Source organism: Ambystoma mexicanum, chromosome 12 (genome assembly GCF_040938575.1).
Source record: "Ambystoma mexicanum isolate Mex_15411 chromosome 12, UKY_AmexF1_1, whole genome shotgun sequence".
NCBI lineage: Eukaryota > Metazoa > Chordata > Amphibia > Caudata > Ambystomatidae > Ambystoma > Ambystoma mexicanum.
In genome coordinates this window covers 464,831,887-464,857,333 of record NC_090936.1, presented here as the reverse complement: position 1 = coordinate 464,857,333, position 25,447 = coordinate 464,831,887, and the positions used below count along the sequence as shown (strand labels likewise).

The 25,447-nt window shown below is 43.5% G+C and overlaps 1 protein-coding gene across 1 annotated transcript in view; it reads right to left on the bottom strand.

Moving 5' to 3' along the window:
- Nucleotides 1-7,346: 7,346 nt before the first annotated feature.
- Nucleotides 7,347-25,447, bottom strand: part of LOC138513668 (protein mono-ADP-ribosyltransferase PARP12-like) — a 294,555-nt gene continuing 276,454 nt past the window's right edge. Inside the window, exons 11-12 of the mRNA XM_069628728.1 lie at nucleotides 14,094-14,245; nucleotides 7,347-11,183 (exon numbers count right to left, since the gene is read on the bottom strand). Coding sequence (XP_069484829.1) covers nucleotides 10,891-11,183; nucleotides 14,094-14,245 — 445 coding nt within the window. The 3' untranslated portion in view covers nucleotides 7,347-10,890. The remainder of the gene's footprint in view (nucleotides 11,184-14,093; nucleotides 14,246-25,447) is intronic.

The following is a 25,447-nucleotide window of genomic DNA, read 5'->3' as shown; positions in this document are numbered from 1 at the left end:
ATCCCTCCTTCAGAAAGAAGGCATTGTACTGTTGAAAAGTAGTGATGTATTTGCACTTCAAGAGATGTGGGTTATGGGGACGTTAGTTATGGATGGTTATAATATTTTAACAAAACCTGTAACAGCCGGAGATAAGGGATGACCTATTGGAGGGCTTCGTATTGGAGTTAAATGCCTGCTTACCGTCTAGGCTAGGGAATATAGGCACTGATCACAAACATTCTATTCAGGTTTCCAGTGGGAAAGTTTGGCTGAATATTCTACATAGCTGGAGTTTATTCTTCTTAGAACCAGATAATCTGGGTGGAATCAACTAGCCTGGACCAATGGGAAGGTGAGTTATAGACTTGACTATATGTTTCTAAATACTGGGCTGTTAAAGTTAAATAGTTAGAAGTTTTGAACATACCCCTACATCACTTAGTGATCATAAAATATTATGTTGTCTACATAGCTGCCAAGTTAGGAACGTAATAAATGGTGAAAGTATGAATATCCAACATATTGGTGCGGCTAACAGGATATGGTGGACAGAAAAAAACAAAGAAATTTGATGAGATGTTTGACATTTTAGTCATAGATGGACAAGAGATTACCCGCAATGGTCTAAAAGCCATTGGGAATTTATTGGGTATCATACAGGGAACTAATAGTAGAATTATCCTGACACATTTGACGGGAATAAAACACAAGAATATATATGATAGTCAGATAAATGAAAGGAGGAAGAGGCTTAAGACCGACATTAATATAATTTATAAAGATAATGATATGTCCGAAGTAAGCTAATTCCAAAGCATTGCCAGTCTTCGCACGAAATATAAGAACTGGCTTAGGTCTCATAGGTGTAACATTCATAATGCTAAATGGAGAATTATCTTGACATTATGTCGTACTCATGACTCCAAAAAATGTTGGTACTTATATCGCCAATATCTCATAGAAGAAGTGGATTCTGATATTAATATTAAATCCACGGATGCATGGTCGGAATACCTATCCACACTTTATTATGTAGAAAATAGGCCAGATGTCAGAGAAATTAGACTAGATGGAGAGGAGAGGATTTTCCCTTTTGGCATACATGATATCCTGAAAATTATTTAAAAAAGATGAAAGCGTCAAGGGCCCCTGGACCAGATAAACTGGCTAATATTGTTAAATCGTTTGAAGTGGGCAGTGATATTGTTGGAATTATATTAATGTATTTGGAAAAGTGGTAATATCCCAGAGAGTTGGTGCAAAGCCATTTTCATTCCAATCTACAAAAAAGGAAATAGAACCTGCCTAAAGAATTATCGGCTACTGGCGATGTCAGATTCAAGCTGTAAAATCTTTTGCCCCCTATTGCTGCAAATTATCAAAGTTCAGAGTATCGAAAACAAGCTGCTCTCACCTTTCCAAACTGGGTTTAGAACAGATTTTAGCACTCTTGATAATATGATGGCATTAAACTATGTCATCTCAGACATATGGAAGAACAAAGAGTTGAACTTATATGTATGTTTCATAGACTTCTCAAGAGCCTTCGACTGCGTCATTAGAGACAAATTGTGGAGCAAGCTAGAAAATTGGAAAATCAGCCCCTTAGTGCTACATCTAATAAGAGAAATGTATAGTAATACAACAGTTACCATCTGCTTGAACAAAGGAGTAAATAGATTGCTGCCTATTACTACTAACTAGGGCCTTAAGCAAGATTGTGTTACCTCAGCTGTCCTTTACAATCTGTATGTAGCAGACATGGGGGATAGGTTAGAGAACATTAATAACCACCCACCAGAGATCAGAGAGTATCTCATCAGCTGGATGTCATATGCAGATGACAGAGTGTTGATAGATAAAACTCTGATTGGCCTAGAGATGTCTTTACATGAGTTGCAACTTTTTGCTCTTGAGAATAACCTTAGTATTAATGTAGAGAAAACGAAGATCATGATTTTCAGGGGTTGTAGAAAAAGGAAAAAGAAATATCATTTCCAATGGAAAATTGAGACTCAGCCGATTGAGGGGGTAGAAAAATACCCTTATTTGGGTATGTTAGTAAGGGATAATCCACCCCGTAATTATTTTCATAAGATGACCAAAAGCAAGGTAACAAAAAAATGGAATGTAATTCGCGCTTATATGGCTTCTGAAAGTGGTTAATCAGTAGAGGGGTTGCTGATTTATAAGAGTTGCATTATCCCGGGGGCCTTCTATGCGCTGGAAACCTTGGCAGCTAGTTATCTAGAATATTTCAGTAAAATTGAAGGGAAACTACGGAAACCCGCTCTAAGACTAGCTAACCCACTCCTATAGAGGCTATCAGATGTGAATTGGGACTCCCATCCCTTACCACCTTATGGAAAATTAAGTGTTGTAAGTTATATATAAAAATTATGATGCAGAGTGATAGAGATGACATCTTGTTGAAAGTTATGGGCAGATGCATGGCTGAAAAGAAGAATATGAATATGGCTTTGACAGATCTGACAGACACTGCTCTTAATTTTTAAAGTGAAATTAATATGAATTTACCCAATGAGAAGACAGATATGAAGGTTTTTTTTTTTTTAAGACCCGGAAGAGAAAATCAATTCAGTGGGATCTTGGGAAAAATCTAGAGCTGGTAGGCAATAAGTGACGGTATGAAGTATACAGCTCACAAGGTATGGTAGTCCCGAAGCCTCGTAGTCATTTATTGAAGGTAGGAAATTGTGATCTCTCTTGAATTATTACACTTCTAAGATTTAATATACTTCCTTGTCATGAATATGTTGGTGGATGGAATGGTATACCGAGAGAAAAAAGATTGTGCAGGTTATGTCAAAGGGAGGTTGAAACTGTGAGACACCTCTTGACCGATGGTGAGAAATTGCTAGACTTGTATTATAGAGGATTCCAGGATCCAATTCATGATTTTAGAGTGGTCGCATCAGACCAATTCTGGTCAAGTATTTATGCATCAAATCCTCTGATGTATATTAGCTTGGCTTATTATATATGGAGAGAAATTGTAAGAAAGTTGGATGAATTGCCTGACAGTATTATTGCGTAATGTAGTTTAGGGTTTGGAATGCCTTTTAATTAGAGCAACGGAGGAGTAGGGTTTTATGCTTATTGGCGGGAAATATGATATCAATTCCCCCACTTGTAACTGTCTGATAATATGAAATTGTAATATGTCCTATATAGGATTGGGAATTAGAATTGTTTAATTGAGTCATAATCAAATTGTAAAAAGTTGCTATATTGATTTTGAAGTTTGTGATTTGGTGATATGAAATTGTGATATGAAATTAAATTTAAATTGATTAGATATGTTTGTTGTATTTGTAGTAAGTGTTTAAAATTTTACTTAACCAATGACACTATAAATAAATAAAAAATAAAGAAAATTCAAATCTTTATCTCAGAAGGCCCAGTAAACAATTCATGTTGCGGAAGTGGGTTTTAAAATAGCCTTGGAGATATTATCTTCAGCCTTCATGGAAGAAACCCAAACAGGCTTCCAAAAGGTGCAACAAGTCATATAACGTATCACTTGACACAATCCAGAACGAAAGGAGAAGACTTAAAAACACACAGTTTGCCCAATAGCAAGGAAGATAAAATGGATTTTCAAGGCAGACCAGAGGCTACAAAAGGACCATAAACAAACAGGAATTAGTTTCAAAAAGGTTCCTTGGCCCTGAAAACAGAATGGGAGACCTATTTGCCATAAGCACAGAACTAGCAAATAAAAATCCCTCAGCACTCTACTGAAACATCCATGGAAGACATCTCTGACGTCTTCATCTGAAAAACTGAGACAACTGGAGCACGTCAGAAGAGAAATAGTGCAAACAAAGATGACTATCAACATAAAATCCACACAGTCTACCTTGACTGAATTTAAACTGCTCACTGAAATATAATAAAAATAGTCAGTAAAATGAAGGCCCCAACATCACTTTGGAACTTTTGGCCAGCCTCACTAATTAAGGAGCAAATATCCACCAGGACTCTAGCCTTAGAAAGACTCTATAATGCCACTCTCAAGTCAGGAGCAACCCCTAATATCTCTTTTGGGATTTAGACACGGTCGTCTTCCCTTCAGTGATCTAGTTTCAGCCTGATAAGGTCGTCTCTCATCTCTCTGTCATTATGTTACGTTAGCAAGTCTTTGCATTTCTATCTTTGTTTTTGGCCAGCCCCTGCATCCCAGTTTGTGGGTGGTGCAAACTAGTCCTCCCGGATCAATCCACTTTCGACCTATGCCTGTACCCAATGCCCTGCCCTGTCTGAGTGGGTAAGGTTGGTGGTTGTGCCTTTTGTGTTAGGCTTGTTTGCTATTGTTCTGTCCTGATAGGGTTGTGGCTCATGGTTTGTTCCACCTAGCATTGTCTTTCTTGTTCGAGTTTCCCTTAGTCGGTTCAAGGTGTTGTCTGTGCCATCATGGATTCAGTCAGCCTGTTCTTTTGTATTTCCTGTTTTGATTGCTTCAGTTGTTTCTGTCTGGTTCCGAGGTGTTGAAGAGACAGGTTTTTTGTAGTTTTCTAAATTTGAGGTGGTCTTCGGTATTTCTTATTCCTTTTGGGAGGTTGTTCCAGGTTTTTGTCGCTAGGTGGGAGAAAGAGGAGACCCCTAGTTTTTTCCTGGCGTATGATTTTGGTTCCAGGCGGATTTCATTGCTTGATCTGAGGAGTCTTGTGGGTTTGTAGATTGTTATTTTCTTTCGTAGGAATTCTGCTCCCTGTCCATTGATTGCCCTGTGTGTTATGCACATTGTTTTGAACGTGATACAGCGTTTGATTGGAAGCCAATGTAAAATTTTTAAAACTGGAGTCTAGCTGCTGCATTTTGGATGCATTGTAATTTCTTCAGGAGGTGTTCTGTCATCCCGAGGTAGAGGCTGTTTGCGTAGTCGATTCTTGACATGATGAGGGCGATGATTGTCAGCGTTTTGTGGGTGAAGGACAGGAAATGTAGGATTCTTTTTGATGTGTGAAGGAGGAAGAAGCATTTCTCAATTATCACGTTTACTTGTGGTTCTAAAGGTTAGTGATTTGTCCATTAGGTCTCCCAGGTTTTTGACTACCTTTGATGGTGTGGGAGTGGTTCCCAATTCTATCGGCCAGGGTATGTATGTGTTCTCTTGGTTTTTGGATATAATCATGATTTCTCTCTTTCCTGGGTTCATTTTTACTGGTGCAGGGTTCTGTGAAGCCAACCTTCATCGACTTGCAAGGTTTAACACAACAGCCTGACCAAATCCTCCCTTGGAAGAGTGACTGAGCTGCCAGATCTACACTAAGGAAATCAGGAGCTTAGTGTAAATTACAGTTAACATGCATGCAATACCTTTCCAAGAGCTGAGACAGGAGGACAAAGATGTTAGATTACTTCTCATAGCTCTTGCAAGATTATAAGGCAACAGACACCAGCACACTAACTAAACTCAATGAGTCTGACCCTAAACTAGAAGCAAGTGTACAACAAAGATTGATGTAAATAAACAACTTTTGGATCCTTCAGGGGAGTTTTAAAAGTTAACCAAAATCCTCCCAAAGGAAACCACAGGCTCAAATCAGTGGTCTGTTGCAGTAGATCATGACACTTTCGTAGAATACTGATTTTAGGTTTCCCTTGTAGGGGAAGGGGCAGCTACCAACCCTGGATGCCTGGAGCTACCCTGAATAGGATTTCTATACCCATGATCCATCCCAAAGGTAAGGCACGAGTAGCTGCAGGGTTTTACACACCATAGAACTTAATGGTGACCAGGAGGCCACAGAAACAGATATGCGCACCAACCCCTCGAACCCCTATTGATCAGGACAGACAACCATCATAAGTAAATCTAGGCCATTTGGCACAACTCCTCTTACAGTTGGTTGTGTTACAGGGGCAGGAGTCGCAGGAGCAGAGAGGTCTACTTTTGACAGTTGTGTCTGGTGGTTCAGATCATTAATAGTGACCTTGTGGTTCTGAAGATAACCAAGTTGGGGTTGCCTGAAGATCAAAAATGACCTCTGCATCGGATTCCTGCAGCAATGGAGGACCACAAGGATGCCATAGTCGGGATTGGAAGTCGTTATCAAGCACAGGGTCTGCAGGCACAACGACAAAGGACACAATACTAGGGCTTCAGCAAGACTACTGTTCCTGGAAAAAAAAGCAGCAGCATAGCTTTAAGGTGCAATTCATACGAGGATGCACAGCAAGATTCACAGACCCGGAGCTGTGTGAGATCCGAGCAAAGGAGAACCCCCACCCGCCTCCAAGTGATGGGTGCAAGCTACAGACACATGAGTTGTGAGATGCAGGTGTGTAATTTGGCGATGCAGGACTTGCAACTGGTTACTACCACTAGTTCAAGGTGAGAATGGTACAGTGGAAGGTATCACCTGTCTAATAAAAAGCAGAGGTTCACCTTGTGGTAGTTGGCTTGGGCAATGCAGCAGCTTCCAGTAGCCCTCTGTGCCCTCTTGCACTTCAGACCCTTGGCCTCAGTGGCACCTTCAGATCCCCTCCTGATTTACAGATACACGGGCAGGGAGACACTAACCCACTCTCGAGGGTACCTGGAAAATACAAATTAAACTCTGACCCAGCAGTTCAATCATGTATAGTCAGCTAAGGTACAGTCATGGGACTGGTATGCCTAGATGAGAGTCCAGAGCTTGCTGTGCCTAGACACTCAAGCTATACTTGGAGCCCCAGCAAGGCTGGAACAGGTCTTAAGTTGCTTGTGGTCTTAGGTAGAACAGAGGTGACCTGGCAGTTCCTATAGACTGCCCATTTGGGGCAGGGGCAGGATGCATGATTTGTACATGGTCTTTAGCCTTCAGCAATGGCAAGGCAGGCTAAAAGTAATGGTTTGGAGGGCTGTCTAGAGCTTTTCCAGTGGTTTTTGATTTTTCAAAACCGTTGAGCCACCCCACTAAATCAGATTCTGCCTCCTCTTCTGCGTTACCCAGGACCATAGGGCTGGGGCAGAGGGGGAGAATCTGGGAGATCCACCCTATATATCACCTCCAGTGGTTGCTTCACATTGAAAGTGGCTTCCATTAGCCAACAGAATCCCATAGACCTGCCCACTCTGCTCCACTCCAAGGATGTTATGATGTGCATGCTATAAGGACATTTTCTTTTTAAGGATCCAACACAGGAATTCCTGTTTAAGCAAGTATACAGTCAGCAAGCAATAGTCTAATGAGAGGAACCCTCCAGAAGCACAATTCTATTTTTTTTATAATGGTCAGCAAACTATACTATTGGGAAGAACCCTCCAGGAGGACAAGTATTTTTTTGTACTAGTCACTCAGCCCTCAAAAAGCATTCATATTTCCTGAACAAAAATGACATGTATTAAATCTCTGTATGATAAAAATTATTTTATTGAAAATTACATTTTAAAAATTGTGAATCACGTTCTAGCACTAGAAGAATCTTTACAGTAGAACAATGTCCTCCCCTTCAAGAAAAGGTGCATATTATCCCTGCAGACTTTCAAACATAAATGGCTTTTGGTACCATGACCTGTTCAGCTGTCATGTTGACATTGAAGTGGTTTGTATATGCTGTGCAACTACATCTAACAGCATTGTAGTAGTTGTAAGTAGCGTTAGAGCTAAAGTAAGTGACCATACTTGCAGGGATAACCCACTTTCCCCTTCTGAATGGGTTTATGTTTGGAATGAAATGGATCAATTTACTGATTTCTGTTCAATCACAAATAAGCAGTCATAACAATTGTAACAAAATAAAATTCCACAACCAAGCATTCCGAATTTAAACAAAAAGCACAAGCAAGGTGTTCTGCATTTGCCGCCGTTATTAAAGTTGTTTTAATCTTTGTTTTGATATAGTTTTAAAAAATATGTTCATTAATGATTAATGATTTTTGTATAGCACTAAACTATAGTATAGCACAAAATCAAACTAGTCATTTTATGTAAAGTTTACAATTGCCGTTTCTTTAGGGACAGATTACTGCATGCATAGTTGTGAATCCAGTGCCCCATCTGGTTCCGCACAGGCTCTGCTTCAATGCCCAAAGGCAGGACCGGGTATAGATTCCAATGCCCCCACCAGTGGTCCTTTTGGTCTATGGAGGGTTGTAGTTTAGAGGGACGTAAAAAAGCATGAATAAATATATTACCTTATTAGATCAGCACAGAAGTCAGCCACTGGACTCCACCACACTGAAAGAAGACCCTGTGCTTCAGTGCCCCAAAGATGCATCTCTTTCCCTCATAATACTTGCAAGTAGGTGAACCTCTGAGCAACCTGAATGAAAACTGTTGTTGTGAAAATGATACCCAAATAGGAATCAAAGCCATGGTCAGCTCTCATGAAATGCTTGGCTGACATGTGACAGACAGCAAAGAGCACAATGTTGATTGATGTTAAGAAGGACCTGGGTAACAATGCCACAAAGGAAAACACTGACCTTAAGAAATGACATCTTAGCTCAATCTATGAATATATGCTGCTATTGAAAATCAAGGAAACCAGCGTTTAACTAGATTAACTAGATTGCAGACTAATTCTTAACTAAAAGCAGACACCTTTTTAAGACTGAACTACTTTTTATGAGGGGCCAAATGACCCAGTCTAGACAACAACAGTTCTGGCACACCAGAGTCACCCACATTTTCCCCCATAGTAATTTGACTGCAGATGAGAATCATTTTTGTTTACATGGGGCTAAAACTCAACCATTGATAAAGCAAAGGCATCCCAACCACATGGGAAAGGCCGTGTACAACCCATTTTCCACACTAGCTCTGATGGTTTTGGTTAGGAAAGATTTCCTTTTCGCTGCTTTCCTGCTAGAGACTTCTATGGGACAACCTCATACTTTTTGTTTTTTTTTTTTTACTGATGTTCTGACATTTTGGAGGCAAATGCAGATCTCTGCATTACTTCCTTTATCTTTTCGCTCATTCTTATGGGGAAACTGATTAGTGCATTAGACCATCAGTGCTGGGAGACTACTTCTCCCAGTACGGTTAGGATACTTTGTAGCCTTATACATTTTTCTTTTGAGGCTTTTTGGTTACAATATGCCCAGTCTGGGATGGTGGTTGCAGATATTTTTCTTACCATGTTTTGTACTTTTTACTCATGCAATTTTGCAATTACCGCAAATGGCTAAGAGTTGCTAGCACTTTAAAATTGCACTGTCACGTGATTTTTCTCCTGTTTTTTAGCCATATTTTACTTTGGCCTTCCCGGGTAAAGTGGCAGCCTCTCTGTAAGGTGGTTGGGATTGTATGGTCCCAGTCCACATCCAGGTAACGGAATCTCTGTTGCTGGGCATATTGTGTGGCCAGTGGTTAGCCATGATTGGATAGCTATTACCAGTTTGAATGGTTTGGATCCTTAACATTGGTGGACCTCTGTGAGCTTCCAGGCCAAATATTGGATAAAAGGAGGACTCATGTAGGCACTTGACAGATCATCGTTGCAGTCAAGACCTTGACGAAGAAGTGCAACCCCTGACGACCAGAGGACGACCTTTGCAGCTGACCAGCATCAACACCAATGCAGTCCCGGTAAAGCCCTGCTCCTCTGCCTGGTCTTCAGAGGACCCCGGTCCATGTTACAACCCCATGACCAGTGGGAACAACCAGCCCGACCCCTGCTTGAAGATCGGTGCACTCCAAAGGGTCCCTGGACTAGGCAGTGGACAGACCAGCTCCTTCCTGGGCTACATAGCTGCAGCCGTCCGAGTGCATCCTTGGAATTTGGAGGATCTTTGACTTATACTACAAGACACCAGCTCCAGCATTTTCAGCCTCAACATATGCTGTGCTGGGCCTGCTCCTTTGTTAGACCATTGAAGATCGCCTGTTGCCACCTGATCATGGCGACTCCCATTGCAACCCATCTTCTCAACTTCCACAAGGTGTCCTGACTGAGGTCGCCATCCCACAGAATTCTTAATTTCTTCACAGGGGTGTTCAGCTGGACATTTCCTGGAACCGAGAAACATGTAACGCGACCAACCAAAACTAAATCCCACGTAAGAAAGGGACTTCTGCACCTGCTACCCTGAGGCTACCCTCGACGGGTCCAAGCACAGAAGAATGCGTCCCCAGTGGAATCCAGAACCTCAGCAGTGGTCACTGAAGAAATCTGAGTAAGGGGGGTAAGTTATCAAACTTGTTTAATTCCCCACCTATCTTCCCTACCTCCCTCTCTCCCTCTCTCTCTCCCATTCCTTGCTTAAATCAGTGATGATCTAGTCAAGAATCCCCTCCTGGGCCTGCTGTAGTGTAGTGGAATTGAGAGAGCTACTTATCTGAACTCTACTGCGATTACTGCATTTGACTACTTACCTGTACTGCACTGGGGTTGAATCACATGCTTTTCGATCTTCTTACAAGTATGTATTTTAGATTAAGCGTGTGACAATATTTGCCCATAGTTTCATTGCTTAGTGCGTATTTTAAAGCCCAAATAAATCATTGTGTTGCTTTGTGTGAACTCATTGTAGCCCTAGACCACTCACAGCCCTCCCGAGTATAAGCTGTGCCGCTCCGCTACCTATCTTGACTGGGTTTGGCTAGGCTATTTTTTTTGTTCACCATAATAGGTTGGCCTCCCAAAATCCACTCCTATGGTTGATTTTGGAAATCCATCGTATTAATGTGCAATTCCAAAACCTGTCAAGAAAGCTATTTGAGCAACTATGTTTCAGAATATTGGTTGCACTGGTAAGATGACTTTGGTGTTCAGAGCTCAGTTTTGATTTCGCTGTATGGGTTAAGAGAGTGTGTGTTTAGATGCTTTCCAACATCTGCAAACAGTGCCACATACTTTTTAAATATGTTTTGACTGTAGAAAGTTGCAAAGGTTTCTGAATGAGATACTGCAGTACTACCGTCTTAACCTTTTTGAGACCCGTGTATTGCATTATTTGAGGCTACTTCGCACACTGCCCCAGATGTTTAAAGCGGGAGGTTTGTCTGTATACTTGACCAGGTACTCTGGGTATATTTGGTGCTTCTCAAACACCACAAAGATGGATGGGTCGGACACACTGTCCACGCAGCTGTTATAAATCTTGCCAGGTGGGCGGAGGAACTCCCCTTTTCCCCGGACAAAGTTGCCCACTAGGACACGGGCCACAAACATGATTCTAGTTTCCGAGCTCGTTAGCTTGCTGTACGAGTGAGAATAGGCAGCATCTCTTGCAAAGTAACTGCCTGCAAAAACAGAGAAAGAAAAAGAACAGTGTGCATCAGACAAGAGTACAGATTATTTGGTAACTATTCGTTTGAGGATATATTTTCGTAGTGTTCCAATTTTACTGACAAAGAGAAAAAAAGAACTATTACACATTTAGATTGTAAGCCTAGCTTACTTCTGCCATTTAAATCTATTATTGACGAAGACAGATGAACTCCAGTCACTCCTATTGGCAGACCGGGTGAATAGACCCATCTGTGATTTTTGTATTCAGTTTCCATATCGTCTAGATAAAACATAAGGGACATGGCACTCTGTTGCATTAAGTCAAAAGGAAAAGACTAGTAAGTGTGTGACAGCATTTATGTATATATTTTTTTTACATTTGTCTAATGTCTGAGGAATCCTACGAGTAGCTTACAGTCAATATCCCAGAAGTAACAGTGCATATGACCAACATGGCAAAACTTTAATAGTACAGTGGTGTAAGCATGATTCCTTTTAAAATGCATGCCCGTTTATTAGGAGCATGTTTCACATTATTTGCTCAGAGCCTTGAGGGTCTGTCCGACTAATCAGTCAACATGCCCCATGGAGAGAATTGATATAAACTGAAGCACAGCTAAAGTGACCAACTTTAGCAGGCCGGATGCTCACTAATTGGAGAAATCGGGCCACTTGACAGTGAAATGTGTGGCAAAGTGAGTAGCTAAGTATTTGGTGGCAAGCGGCAGAAGAGTTTTGGAGTTCTCTTCATCTGTTGCCATTCAGAACTGTTTTGAGCCGGCTGGCCCTCCAAGCAGAATAGATCCATAAATCCACATTCACCAGTACTATGACTAATCAAAGCTCTACCTTAAGGTATCCAGCTGATGACATCTGCAGCTTCTGGGAATACATCTCTATATACGATCTTTCTTGACTAGGTCAACCTCATTAAAACGCAGTAGGGGGTCATTTTAAAGCAAGCTAGAGCACAAAATGAAAGCATAAGCGGAAGGCATAATGCTTTTACACCCTCAGGGTGTTGGAAGGGTGCCGAAGCGGAGTTGGCATCTCTGCTGTGATTTCCTCTTCCCTGTTGGAAGAGCATCATGTTTCACGCCTGCTTGAGATTTTCATGCAAGTGCAAAAAGAAGGAGTTGCCTCAAAATCTGCCTAGAACTGGCACCTGCCTAAGAGCGAACATTTCCCACAGCAATCTATTAGTAAACGCCATCTGCAAAGCATAATTTGCAGGTATTGTTTAGTTTTTGTTTACAATGTGGAGCATAAACAATTTCGCATGGTTTTACTTTTTGCTGTTGCACTCCTCCTTGCAAATGTTGAACATTGTTTGCAGGGGACCCCACAGCACATAAGTGTTGTTAACATTGGTGGCTCCCTGCATGCAATTTGCATGTAATTTAAAACGACCCTTTGCATATTTTCCTCACAAACAATATCACTCACCCATTTCATCAGTTTTAGCAAACCTGGCATGAACCTATGACTTCCCCACAATTGATGGCGCCCTCCAATTTGCACAGTTTTTATTTCTCTCGGCACCTTTCATTCAGGGCACACACTGCAACAAAACTGGCATATCGTTGGCCAACCTCTGTCATTCGCCATTATCATGGCGGCAGTCTGCACCATAGAATGTAGGCTGGTGGCTTTTATCGGATGGACCCACATGCTCCATCTCTTGTTACATCGTGCAGGTGACTAAGCACTGCAAACACGATCATTATATGCCGCTTTTTCTCTTGTGCAACTTGCAGCCATAGTCCCAGAGGGGGCCAGGACTGCCGAGCTGGTCGGCAGGGTTTGATATGTCAGCGAGTCTCCTTCTGCAGGACTGGTTACTATGTGCCAGAGGGTGGGAGAGGCTGTGGGGGTCGTGATGACCGTCCACTTCCTACATATCCTGGAGGGAGATTAGGAAAGGAGGTTTGCAATTAGAGCTCCCGATTGACACTTGAAGGTCTAAAATAAACAATAACATTGCCCTGTGACTTTTTTTTCTCCAAATGCAGATGTTTCCAATGTAGCTTCATTCGAATATTCTGCCATTGGCTTCGATTTTCGACATTACATCCTCGGTAGTGATGTACAATGTTCTTTAATAGACTTTGAATTAGAAACGTTATAACTTTTTTGATAGCGGACTCTCAACAGTGTTAGTATTATTTCTTTTGGGCTAATTTTGACAAATGAAAATTGGCAAGGAGGCTAAGAAAAGAAGGACTCCAGCATAACACTGATTGAAATCCACTCCATGCATTTCCCAGAGCCATGCAGGGAATTTACGCGCTTCTCCGACCACACCACACTATTGATGATTGAAGAGAGGCATTGATCCCTGCAGAGTCTGCCTTCCCTTTCACATATGAAAAAAGCAGACAGAGTCCATAAATATCCAGAGCAATGGCCACTTTCCTTTTTCTTTCATAGCGACTGCCATTACTGACCACCACTGTACATGCATTCACGCCAGTGATACAGGAGGATTTATCTGCATGGTCCGGATGCTGGCATGGAGACCTGTGCCGACATTCGCTCCTTGCAGATAATCACGTGAATCCATTAGAATGGACACAGGTCGTAAAAACGGATGTGGATCTGTTCCAACTGATTTTCTCTGCTCAGCAAAACAAGCAATCAATCATTTATCGCTACAGTAACTATCTGTTTAATAAGTGACCTGACTTGCATGGTTTGATTGCAACATCTTTCTGATTTATTTGAAAGAAGTACCACGCTTACTGCTCCTAGCGGTCTCACCTCACTTTAGCATGAAAATGTGCAGGTTCCTCCCAATTGGGTAATTAATGTGATCATCATGGCTAATGTGATCATTCAAACCTGTCTGCAAAATATGAGTTTTCTCAAGATGAAGTAGATTGTTGTAGTTTTATCCTAGCATGTTGGATAACTATTCTCACCTTTCCCATAAGCTGTACCATGAACACCACATATCCGCCAGTCAAAGTTGTCACTAGAGATGGAATCAACCAGCTTCTCATCAGTGCCGTGGAACAGATGTCTCTCGTCTACAACCTTTCCATCATTGGCCTTCTCCATCTGCTCCTTCTGCCTGTACAGAAATAAACAGGGTGTGAGCAATCAAACAAAATAAATGCTCTCACACAATGCTTCTGGTACCCAAGTACACTAATCATTTTCATTGATCAACTTCAGGGGATTCTCTAGAGACTTTAAAAGACATGAAATTCTTCAATCCCCGCTTTTGGTAATATTTGGGGGTTTGCACATTGTGGAAATCTGTCATATGCTTCTGCTTCAGATGTGTCAATTTGGATAGAAAAGCAGAGCATGTTATGTTGTCCTCTGGTGTAGATGTGCAATGGCAACGTACAATGGCAAAACAAATAAAGGCGCCTGTAACAAGACAGCAGATTATTTGTTCTTGCATAGAACACAGGATGGAGTAACAAAGATATTAAATCCAGGATTCATAAGAATTGTTTTTGAAGGGGCAATAGCTTTGAAATTAGCATCACAAGAGAAATACTTGCAGAAGATGAGTTGTGTATTTTGAAACACTGGCGAGTGTGCTTTGTGTGGAGGGTGAGAAGGAAGACCTGGACACTCAAAGGATATGTTACACATGTTTTTTTATTAATGAATAAAAATAGGGCCTAACTTTCCCTATCGCTATGGGAGATTCCCAAGATACATATCTAACTAGGGTGCTCGTCAGTCATCCGTGAATGTCCAAAGGAATAAGTCTGCTGTACAAAACTAATCTAACTGGCCCTACCACTATTCTAAATACCAGTCAGGAGAATGGCTCCCTTCTCCCGAGGGTACTTCTTGTATCAGTCTTTGGATTTCTTGTTAATAGGTCATCTTTAGATAGTCTCTCATTACTTGTTGTATCAGTTCATGCAGCTCTTTTATGAGATTGTTAGATTTTCTCTGGTCCTGGGGAATCGGTTTCCTTGAACTTTATACTTTCTTTGATCCTTTTTAAAACATACAATTTCTTCTGTAGTTCTGACCTTCTAGACAATTGTGGTTCACCTTACTCTGACTTACTCTTACCCAACTCCCAGAAGGGACTTCAATTTCTTTCTCACAATATTAATGGGACCTCTTTTTGAGCCAATGCATAAGGCAAGTCGTAAGGCTCTCATCTACAAGACTGCCTTCCTAGTGGCCATTACCTCTATAATGAGAGTTAGTGAACTGCAGGTGCTCTCAGCTCAAGACGCATTTGTGACTGTTCATAAAGACAAGGTGGTACTGTTCACAGACCTATGCTTTGCACTTTAATTCATTTACAAGTTCAATGTAAACCAATCCATTGAACTTTCTTTCAGAATCCAACCAATTCAGCTGAAAGAAGCCTCCATACACTAGATGATAGGACAGCGGTGGTATGCTACCTTGAGAAGATTAAATCACTAAAAAAGACAAACCATTCATTTGCCTCTGTTGCCACTGGTAGAGAAGGCAACCCTGTCTCTAAATCAGCCATTTCTAAATGTCGACAAGGCATCTCTTTGCTACTGTTACTTCACACATCCCATCACCATCTCCTGGTACTGCTCGCTAGTCTATGCACAGCATGTGATTCTAAGCAGATTCACAAGCACCAGAAGGCATGCATTACTCACTGTAATCGTATTTCTGATGATTGTATTTGCTTAGATTCACAAGCGCCTACCCATCCTCCCTTCTTGGAGTAGAAGGAACATAAGACCTCTTACACCTTCCTTTCTTCTGTACTCACTCACGCATTTCGTAAGGCTCCCTCACAGCAGAACAAAAACAGGAGGGAACTCAATGCATTGAAGGATTTTGGGTACATTAGATGTCATGTTAGGGATAGCGTGACAGTCACGCCCATGTCGATGTCCCTTTTTTCGATCTTCGAAAAAAAGATGCAATACACCACAATTACCACTAGATGTCAGACTATATGCACAGCATGTGAATCTAAGCAGATATAATCATTAGAAATACGATTACGGTGAGTAATGCATGCCTTATCCCACATGTTTTTTTTCTATTTTTTTACTGTACTGAAGTGATTGGTCTACCAGCCTTTCTCCTATTACCGCCCAACCTTCTTTCTCACTACCCACAGACTAAGGTCTTGCAACACCCGGGGTCTCAATACTCCACGCCTCAGACAAGAATTAGGTGATGTAAGACCACTACGGTAGTGATGGGTGCAGTATAAATATTGGCTAACATGATGTGTTACCGCTTGGACTAGTTTGTCAAGAGGAGCATAGGGAGGTATATTCGCATTTGGGATAGATGTAATTGATTTTATTCTAGCTTGAGACTGCAACTGATATTTTTTTGTTACGGCCTGAGAGGCTATTACCATACTCTTTTCGGGTACGCTAATAGATTAAAAAAAATGATTGGACACGGATGAAGAAGATATCTTATAATTTTTTGATTTTTTGACAACTTAACCTGTGGAATAATCGCTTTTTGGAATAGTTGTAAATGTTGGTTGACTGCTATTTGTTCCAATGTCCCCAATTTGCATAGGTTTATGGGCCTCTGATTTATCGTAGATGATGGCCTCTGATTTATCCTAGATGACCATGTCAATATAGGCGTTAGGCAGAATTGCATACAGTATCCTCTGTGACCACCACATACAATTAAGGCTACAGGCGTAACCTTTGGTATTAGTCTGTACTACACAGTTTCTGGTAGCGAGCGGAGCAGCCAGGCATATCCCAGGCATATCTCATATCTCAAGAGGGAATGTGAGCAGTACAAGGATGTTACACAGAGGTCTTACAATCACAGTGGTTCAAGTAGACACTTACACTCAAGGTTTCTTGGTAAAACAATTATTAATTTATTACACAATCATTTAGAAAACATTCACTAGAAGGAGGCAACCTAATATTATACACAAACACACTTCAGTACTGAACCAATACGTTTGTGAGTAAATTAGGCTCCCCTGAAATAGGAGCAAAATGGCATTTCAGTTACTTTAAATGGGAGCGAAAGGCACAAGTTAATAGAATAGATCACAAATACTTTGCAAATAGTTTCAGTTCACTGGAGGACTCGATTTAGGTCAATAGGCCTAGGCCAAAGTCAACAGACTAGTGTCTTGGATAGGAAAGCAGTTCTTGTAGTAAACAGTAAAGTCTTTGCCAAAGTTCTCAGAAGTAGTTTGTACGAAAAATAATATTATGTTGGGTCACAAGCTGATTAGGCCTGCAATTTGGGAAAGTTCCACAAACTTTCACTGCAAGAGATAGGTTCTCTCAATCAGGTTGGCACAGTACCTTAATATGAAGAAAAGATGCAGGTGAAGACATTGGTTGCTGGCAGTTCCTGAAGATCTCACTGTTCCTGAGCCTCAGTCTTGGGGACAAGAGGGAGGACGTCGGGGGACTCCTGCGCTGCATGGGATCGTCGGGAAACACTGGCAAAATGGAGCTACTTCAGTTCAAGGAGCTGTAGTCAAGCACACAAGCTGGTGTCTTTCCCCCTGGTTAATCCAAACCAGCTCCGAGAATGGTATCCAGGTGGCTTACGAGTTGATTGGTCCTACCAATTCAAAGGCGTATGAACAAAGGGACCAAACCTGGTTTGGCGCGCAGAGATAAACTCCAGAAGGACCTTTCCAAAAAGAAACAGGGAAAAAAGAAGACCAGGACCTGTTTAAACAAAGGGGCTTAAGGCACCATCTTGAAAAACATGGCTACTGCAATTTTTAGCTACCAGTGTTCGCGATCGGGAAAAGTCATGGTAGTTCATTGTAAAACCACTGCCACCAGCCATTTCGATAGGAAAGGGTAGCATTTGACTGCTACATGAGTATTTAGACAAAGGGGATACTATGTAACCCCTCCAGCACTCTATTGTAAGATAGTGTGTGCTTGGTCTAGGTATTTGGAAAGACTAGTAAAGTCAATTTCACTTTACATTCTCTGGGGAACAGTAGTTCATCCCAGAGAAGGTATTTAAATCTTTTGGAAGCCTAAAAGACATCTTTGTGTCACTGCACTGAGGGTGCTGTGTAACACAATGAAAAGATGATGCCTATGGAGTTATCTAAAACTCCATAATCAAAGAACACAAGAGTAAAATGCACATCAAAATACATAAGAGTGGGGAAATAAAGGCTCACACTCTTTCCAGGTAAGAAAATCAAGTCCTCAAAATCCAGCAAAGTTGCTGGGGGTCTCTAAAGGGAAGGGAATTTGCACATTTATGGGAATTCTCCCTAACAATAGGGAACCAGTCAAGCTAACAGTGTTCGGTAGTCTAGTAGTACTAGCCGTTACGGCAGTTGGGGAGGATGCATAAGGCAAAGTTTGACAGGCTGTAGAAACAAATTGTGCACCCATTTTAACTTGATCATCCAACACAGCTGCTTTAGCGCTCAGTAGCATATTGACATCCTTTTGCCAAATGAGAATTTTGTCAATTTGCGTGGCTTGGAGGCTCAATTTTACATCCAATGTTTCAAATAATGTGCCTATTGATTGCAGTGCAACGTTCCTGGCATTGAGCGCAATTTCTAAAAGTTTGCTTGTAGGTTCCAGATTACTTTGATTATTTATATTATTAGCTGGGGCTTCTAGTTTCCTAGGAGTGGGCTCAATGTAAGAAGCTATCAAGTCAGAACCGGAGTGACTAATATCCGCAAATAGAACTGGAGAGCCAGATAAGTTGTCAGATAACAGTTCTTGCCTTACGGCTCAAACGCTAGGGTCGAGATCTATCACGGCCGCCGGCACAGCAAGAACAAACTTGCTGACCGCGGCTACCGCTGCCGTGGTTGGTACATTTCACATGTTTGCAGACCAGTTTGCAGTGGTGATTGATGTTGCATTCACACTCTGATTCAATACGGGTAATACGTTTGCAGTTATTTTTGCTGTTTTCCTTGGAGAGACTACAACTGGTCCTTGATCCGCCGTTCGCGTTGGTGGAAACCTCATCAACAATCGTTAGAGATGGCACTTCCAGCGGTTGGTCCGTTGTCGGCAATGAATCGAGCTTTGAGTCATCAATTACGTGGACAACCATACAAAATTTTCATATGTCAGAATTCATGTTCTGTTTGGTAGCTAGTTTAAAAGTTTTACGCTCAGGTCGACCGATTGGAGTCGAGCAGGAATGGTTCAGAGCAAGTTTGCAAGAACTTTAAGTCGGAGAGTTCCGCTTGTTTAACTGCAGTGACAGAACTTTGGTGGACGGCATTCCGGTTTTTAAGGTACGAACTGTGTGATACATTCGGAGAGAGCTGAAGTTCTCAACATAAGTACTTCCCCACCACAACTCTGCAACGAAGGCGGCAACCAAGCACCTCGGCGCTACTTCGCTCGGTGCACACGCCTTTTGAAGCTTTGTGCCCAAATGGGCGGGGCTTATGCAGCAACTCGATGGCAGACCTCAAAATAGGGTTTATAAGATTCATAGCAAGGGGATTATAGCAGATGGATTCACAGCAGAAACAAGCAGAGAGCCAGGCAAAGAGGCACCTCGGCGGTACTATAGATTTATTATATTTACACAAGAGTCACTGTTAAATAATTAGCACAATGAGACAACACACATAGGTATACTTTTCATTACTTTCAAAAGGCCTCTTCTTAATTGGTAGTTCCAGAACCCGAACAATTGTTACAGGAGTTTGACAGGTCTACCATACTATCAGTAATAAAGCTCACCCAAAAAGTAATACAGTAATTGCATTTAGTCAGCATACACATAAGATAGTGATTTTTAGGAAGGAAAACAGTTGGTTAGTGTTACCCCAGCAAAGCTTCAGGTTCTAGAGGCAGTTTCCCTGCAGAGCAAGTCTTTTAAAATCCAAAACGCAACCCTGGCTAAAAGGCAGTAAGCAGCAGCATTCACAAGTTCCTGTGGATACTTTCTAGTCTCTATGAAAGAAGTTACAAGAAAACTTAACCAATGTTGGAGACCATGTTAAAGGACTTGCTAAAAGGGACACAAGCAGCGGCTTGGGTCTGAGGTAAGAGGAGGCTGCCCTGCACACCTATTGTGCACTCCAATGCTCTGGAGTGACTTTCTGGAATATGGCAACAATACCTTTTTCCCCACTGTACCTTAGGTTTGAAGAAAACCTTTGTGTTGGATGCTCTGCGATATTGCAGCTCTGGACCCGACCTCCGGATTCCTTGGTCTGATGACAAAGGGCAGGACAATGGACGGGATCTCTCAGCAGCAGTCTAGAGGGAGGATCTATGCCTCGGCTTTCAGCAACTTCTCTGGCCACTCTTTGGTTTTGGTACCATTTCTGCAGCACCAACAAAGGACCTGATTGGCCTGGTCAATATGCTTTGCTTCCTACAGTTCCACAACCTCCCGAGGGGAGGTTTGGGTGAGTTGGATCGGATCTCTGGAGATTCCTTGAGAGCTCAGCAAAGATTTGGACGGATTCAGCCTTTCACGACATTGCACTCGAAATGGGAAGCAGGCCTCCTGGTATTTGAGTTCTGCAGCTTTGAAAACTCACAGGACCTCGGGAGATGGCTCAAATCAAAGTCTGTCTTGGGACTGGTTGTTCCCAACAGTCAAAGGGAAGGAGTTGTCCTCTTCGGAGTTCCTCTGTCGCATAGAAAACGGGGTCAGGACAGCGGTGGTCACTTTACGGTGTTGCAAAGGGTCTGCAGGAATCTTTGGTCGTCGTCATCTTCGGTTACTTCAGCTTCCAGTAGTCGACTTGCTTTACACTCCAGGAGCCTCAACTTTTATACTGTTCCAGCATTCACTCCTCTGCAATCTTCCTCAGTGTTTGGTAAGAATTAGTGCAGTCACACTGTGTGAGACTACACAAGACTTATCTGGTTGGTATTCGGTAACCCACCTTTTGGTATAGGCCTGTACTACATACGTTGGTAGTGTGACTAAGCAGCCAGGCCTATTTCAAGAGCGGTAAATGTGAGCTTTAGTGCTGTACAGATGAAATCAGTCAATATAAGTAACACTTACACTCTCAAGGTTTCAGTTGGAACAAGTTACTTACCTGTAACTGTTGTTCTCCAGCATGGGTCTGGCATTGATTCACATGCTCATGAACATTCCCCATTGTCAGGCTGGGAATCCTCGGTAAAGAAAAAAATCAGTATCAATTTTGTTTCTGATCTGTCTATCTTAGTAGTAACCAATCATTGGTCTCTGGGTCATACTGCCCCCAGCCAATGACTACTCTCTCCAGCGAGTGCAAAGTCCTCTTGGCCGGCGACAAAGAAAAAGACTGGTAACGCCAAGGGCTTGTTGAGATGGAAGTCTGACGGCACCTTGGGCATAAAGGAGGGGTGCGTCCTCAGCACCACCCTCGTCTCGTGGAAAGTCAAGTATGGAGGCTTGCAGGAAAGGGCCTGAATCTCTCCCACGCTTCGTGCAGAGGTGATGGCTACAAGGAACGCTGTCTTCCACGACAGGAGCTTCAACGGAGCCGAATGCAAGGGCTCAAATGGCGGGCCCATGAGCCTGGTCAGCACCACGTTGAGCTCCCACGCCGGGGCTGGAGCTTTCACCGGCAGGAACAATCGGAACAGTCCTTTCATAAACTCCTTCACCAGGCTATGAGACCACAGGGACGACCGTCCTGCAGTTCTGGTGTATCGGGAAATCGCTGCCAGATGTATCTTGATGGAAGCGTGAGCTAGTCAGGCTTTGGCACTTGAGGGGCTGTAATCCATAGAGGGTTAATCTTCTGTGCACGGCACCAGACAGAGAACCTCTTCCACTTGTGTCCGTAGCACTGGAGAGTTGAGGACGTCCTGGCCTTTGCAAGAACCTCTCTGCAGTCAGCCAGGATATCGTACCCTCCAAACTCTAGTGCTGCAGAAGCCAGGCCTGCAAGTTCAGCGATTCTGGGTCGTGATGAAGAATGGCGCCTCCTTCTCTGGAGAGAAGATCTGCGTCCGTCGACAGCTTGACTGGTGGGGACTCTGACAAGTCCAGAAGGTCTGGGAACCATATCTGTCTAGGCCACCTCGGTGCGACAAGGATCATCCTGCACCGGGACCTCTTGAGTTGGTTGATGAGCCTGAGCAGCAACGGCGGGAACGCATACAGGAACAGGCCGTCCCAGGGGAACGAGAAAGCATCGGCCATGATCCTCGACTGGGGGGGAACTTGCTGGAGAACCTCTGGCACTTGGAGTTCGTCGCCGTCGCAAACAGGTCGATTTGGGGTTTGCCTCCATCGCCGGAATAGTTGATCCACTTGATCCTGGCGTAGTTTCCACTCGTGGCACGAGCGCAGCTCCCTGCTGAGTGAGTCGGCAATGGTGTTTTTTATCCCTGCTAGATGAAAAGGCACCAGAAACATCCCCTGGGCAACAGCCCAGTGCCACAGATCCTGGGCTTCCTTGGACAGGGCTGGGGATCTGGTTCCTCCCTGCTTCCGGATGTAGAACATCCTGGTGGTGTTGTTGGTGAAGATCCTCACCACCTTGCCCTTGAGGGACGGGAGGAATGACATGAGGGCCCAGAACACTGCTCGGAGCGCCAGTATGTTGATGGAGCGGCCCCTCCTCTGGGAGCTACAGGCCTCTCACATGAAGATCTCCGGTGTGTGCTCCACACCCCTCCAGGGAGGCATCCGTTGTCACCGTCACCTGGTATGCTGGGGTCTGAATGTCCGTGTCCGCGGCGAGATGCGCGTGGGTGCCCCACCATCGAATTGCTTGGCGGAATACTTCGTTGAGCGAAATCTTGTCCTCGAAGCTGCCCGTCGCTTGCGTCCAACGGGCGTCGAGGAACTCCTGCAGATGACACATCCAAAGCCTGCACAGGGGCACCAGATAGATGCAAGAGGACATCATCCCGAGAAGGGACCTGATGGACCTCACTCTGGCCAAGTCTGTGGCCAGCAGACACTGTACCTTGCCCAGGATGGCCTGCGTTCTTTCCTCAGACGGCGAGGCCAACTGCGCAACTGTATCGAGCTTGGCTCCCAGAAACAGCGCGACCTGCGACGGAACCAGGTGGAATTTGGGGAAGTTGATGGCGAATCCCAGGTCCGTGAGCAGCCGGACGGTCTTTGCTGTGTGTTCTACGGTGAGTTCCCTTGTCCCTGTTCTGATGAGCCAGTTGTCCAGGTAGGGGTAGACATGGATACCCTGCAGGCGCAGCCGCGCCGCCACTGGTGCTAGGCACTTGGTGAACACCCTGGGCGCCGACTTCAATCCGAATGGGAGGGCCTTGAACTGGTAGTGCCGCCCATGGATTACGAACCTGAGCAACTTTCAGTGTCCTTTTAGGATGGGGATGTGAAAGTACGCATCCACCAGATCCAACGACGATAGGAAGTCGCCTTCCTCCAGCTGGCCCAGCACGTGCTGGAGGGTGTCCATCTGGAACTTCTGAGCCTTGATGTATTTGTTTAGCCGACGCAAGTCCAGGATGGGACGCCAACCTCCTGTCTTCTTTCTGATGAGGAAGTATCTTGAGTATACTCCGGAGCCCCAGAGCCTCTTTGGGAAGAGCACAACGGCTCCTTTCTTGAGCATCACCCTTAGCTCTAACAGCAGTTGAGGGATGTGGTTTTCCTTCCTGGCCACGGGCGGAATTCGGGGGCACTTCTCTAGAAATTCCAGAGTGTGCCCGTGGGCCAGGGCATCCAGCACCCAATGGTCGGTGGAGATGGAGTCCCACACATTGATGAACCTCGTCAGCCGGCCTCCCACCGGGGTGCTTCGGTGGGGGACCGACGCGACGGCCGGTTCAGTCTTGATTGGAAGCAGCCTTGGCCTCCCTGGCGACGACTGCGAGATCCACCTGACTTGCCTCATCCCCTGTAGGCTTCTTGCGACGAGGAGCGGGCCGCTTGATGGTAGGTCGAGGAGCCATCGCCGAATCCTTTGGAGGCACCTTGCTTGCCTCCGGAGTTCCGAAAGGGCGGCCGCCGTTGCTGCAGAACTCACAAGCTCCGAGCCGTCTCTGTGTCGGTCTTGATGGCCTGCAGCGACTCATCCACAGTCTTTCCAAACAGATTTTTCCCGTCAAAGGGCATGTCCAAAACCTTGGCTGGCACGTCCTGGCGGAAATCCGTCGCCTTAAGCCACCCCCGCTGTCGAAAGCAAACGCTGTTTCCCAACTGATGGAAACCGGTGTCGGCAATGTCCGTGGCCACAGTTATGGCGTGGTCCGACGCCAAAGAACTACAAAGGACTGGGTTTTTTTGTAAAAAGAGGCCTAGGATAATGCCCAATTGAACTTGTATTGTTACAAACAGAAGGTCCTAGCTCCTCTCAAATCCTCGCCCTTAAAGATCCAACAGCAATAGTTTGGATACCTAACGAGCTGCCCTCCTCAGTTGCAACAGACTGCACTCACAAGCGACATTAAAAAAATATATGTATATTTTATTACAAAATTCATTTCATATAAAAAAGTTTTTTTCATATATATACAACCAGTATTTCAACCACAGTAATTCATATATGTGGAGCAACAAAACAAACCTCAAGTGGAAAAAATATAAAAAAGTATATATAAAAAAATCCAAAAAGAAAACAAAACACCAAAGATAGAACTAAAGGGGTTCTGTGTTAAACTTAAGAACAAACACCTGCACCTTTAATAGACAGAAAAACAGTAAAGCAGTTGAAATAATAAATATTTCTCATTACAGGTTGTTAATAATATAACACACACATCCAATTGTATACTAAACAACACAAACAATACACAATATCTAACATTAGCATCTTGAGTACAAATACCAATCTGATGTCTAATTGTGGATCTGTTATATTAATATTAAGATCCTATTATTGTTTCTAAGTAGACAGCAGCTTTTGATGCTTAATTAAAACCGTGAACGTTATCTCACAGCCAGAGAGACCCTTAATTAAAACCGTGACCGTTATCTCACAGCCAGAGAGACCCGACATGTTTCATTCCCATATTTCTTCAAGAGAATTGTTCACGGGAAATTCTTCAGGGGGGATGTACTGTAGACAACAATCGGAATTACACACACTTAAACCAATTCTAAGTATTGTTAGTGCAACCAGATGCAAGCAAGCGGGGGGCAGCTCTTTGATGTCAGGCTCTGAACACAGAATGGTGTCAGCCTCACTGTCAACTTGTTATTAGTAGCAGAGGTAAAGGAAGAATCTTTGCATGGGGAGCTTCCATCCTCTCAGGCTCGGAGTCTTGTAAGTACAATGGCGGCAACAATTCGAAGTCTTAATACAGCCGAAGATTTCAAAAAGGCAGGCACGATGTCAGCCGTTCGCTCATTCATCGTAATCAAGAGCACTTTGCTGTGTTTTGTTGTGCCTCCTCTCCGCGTG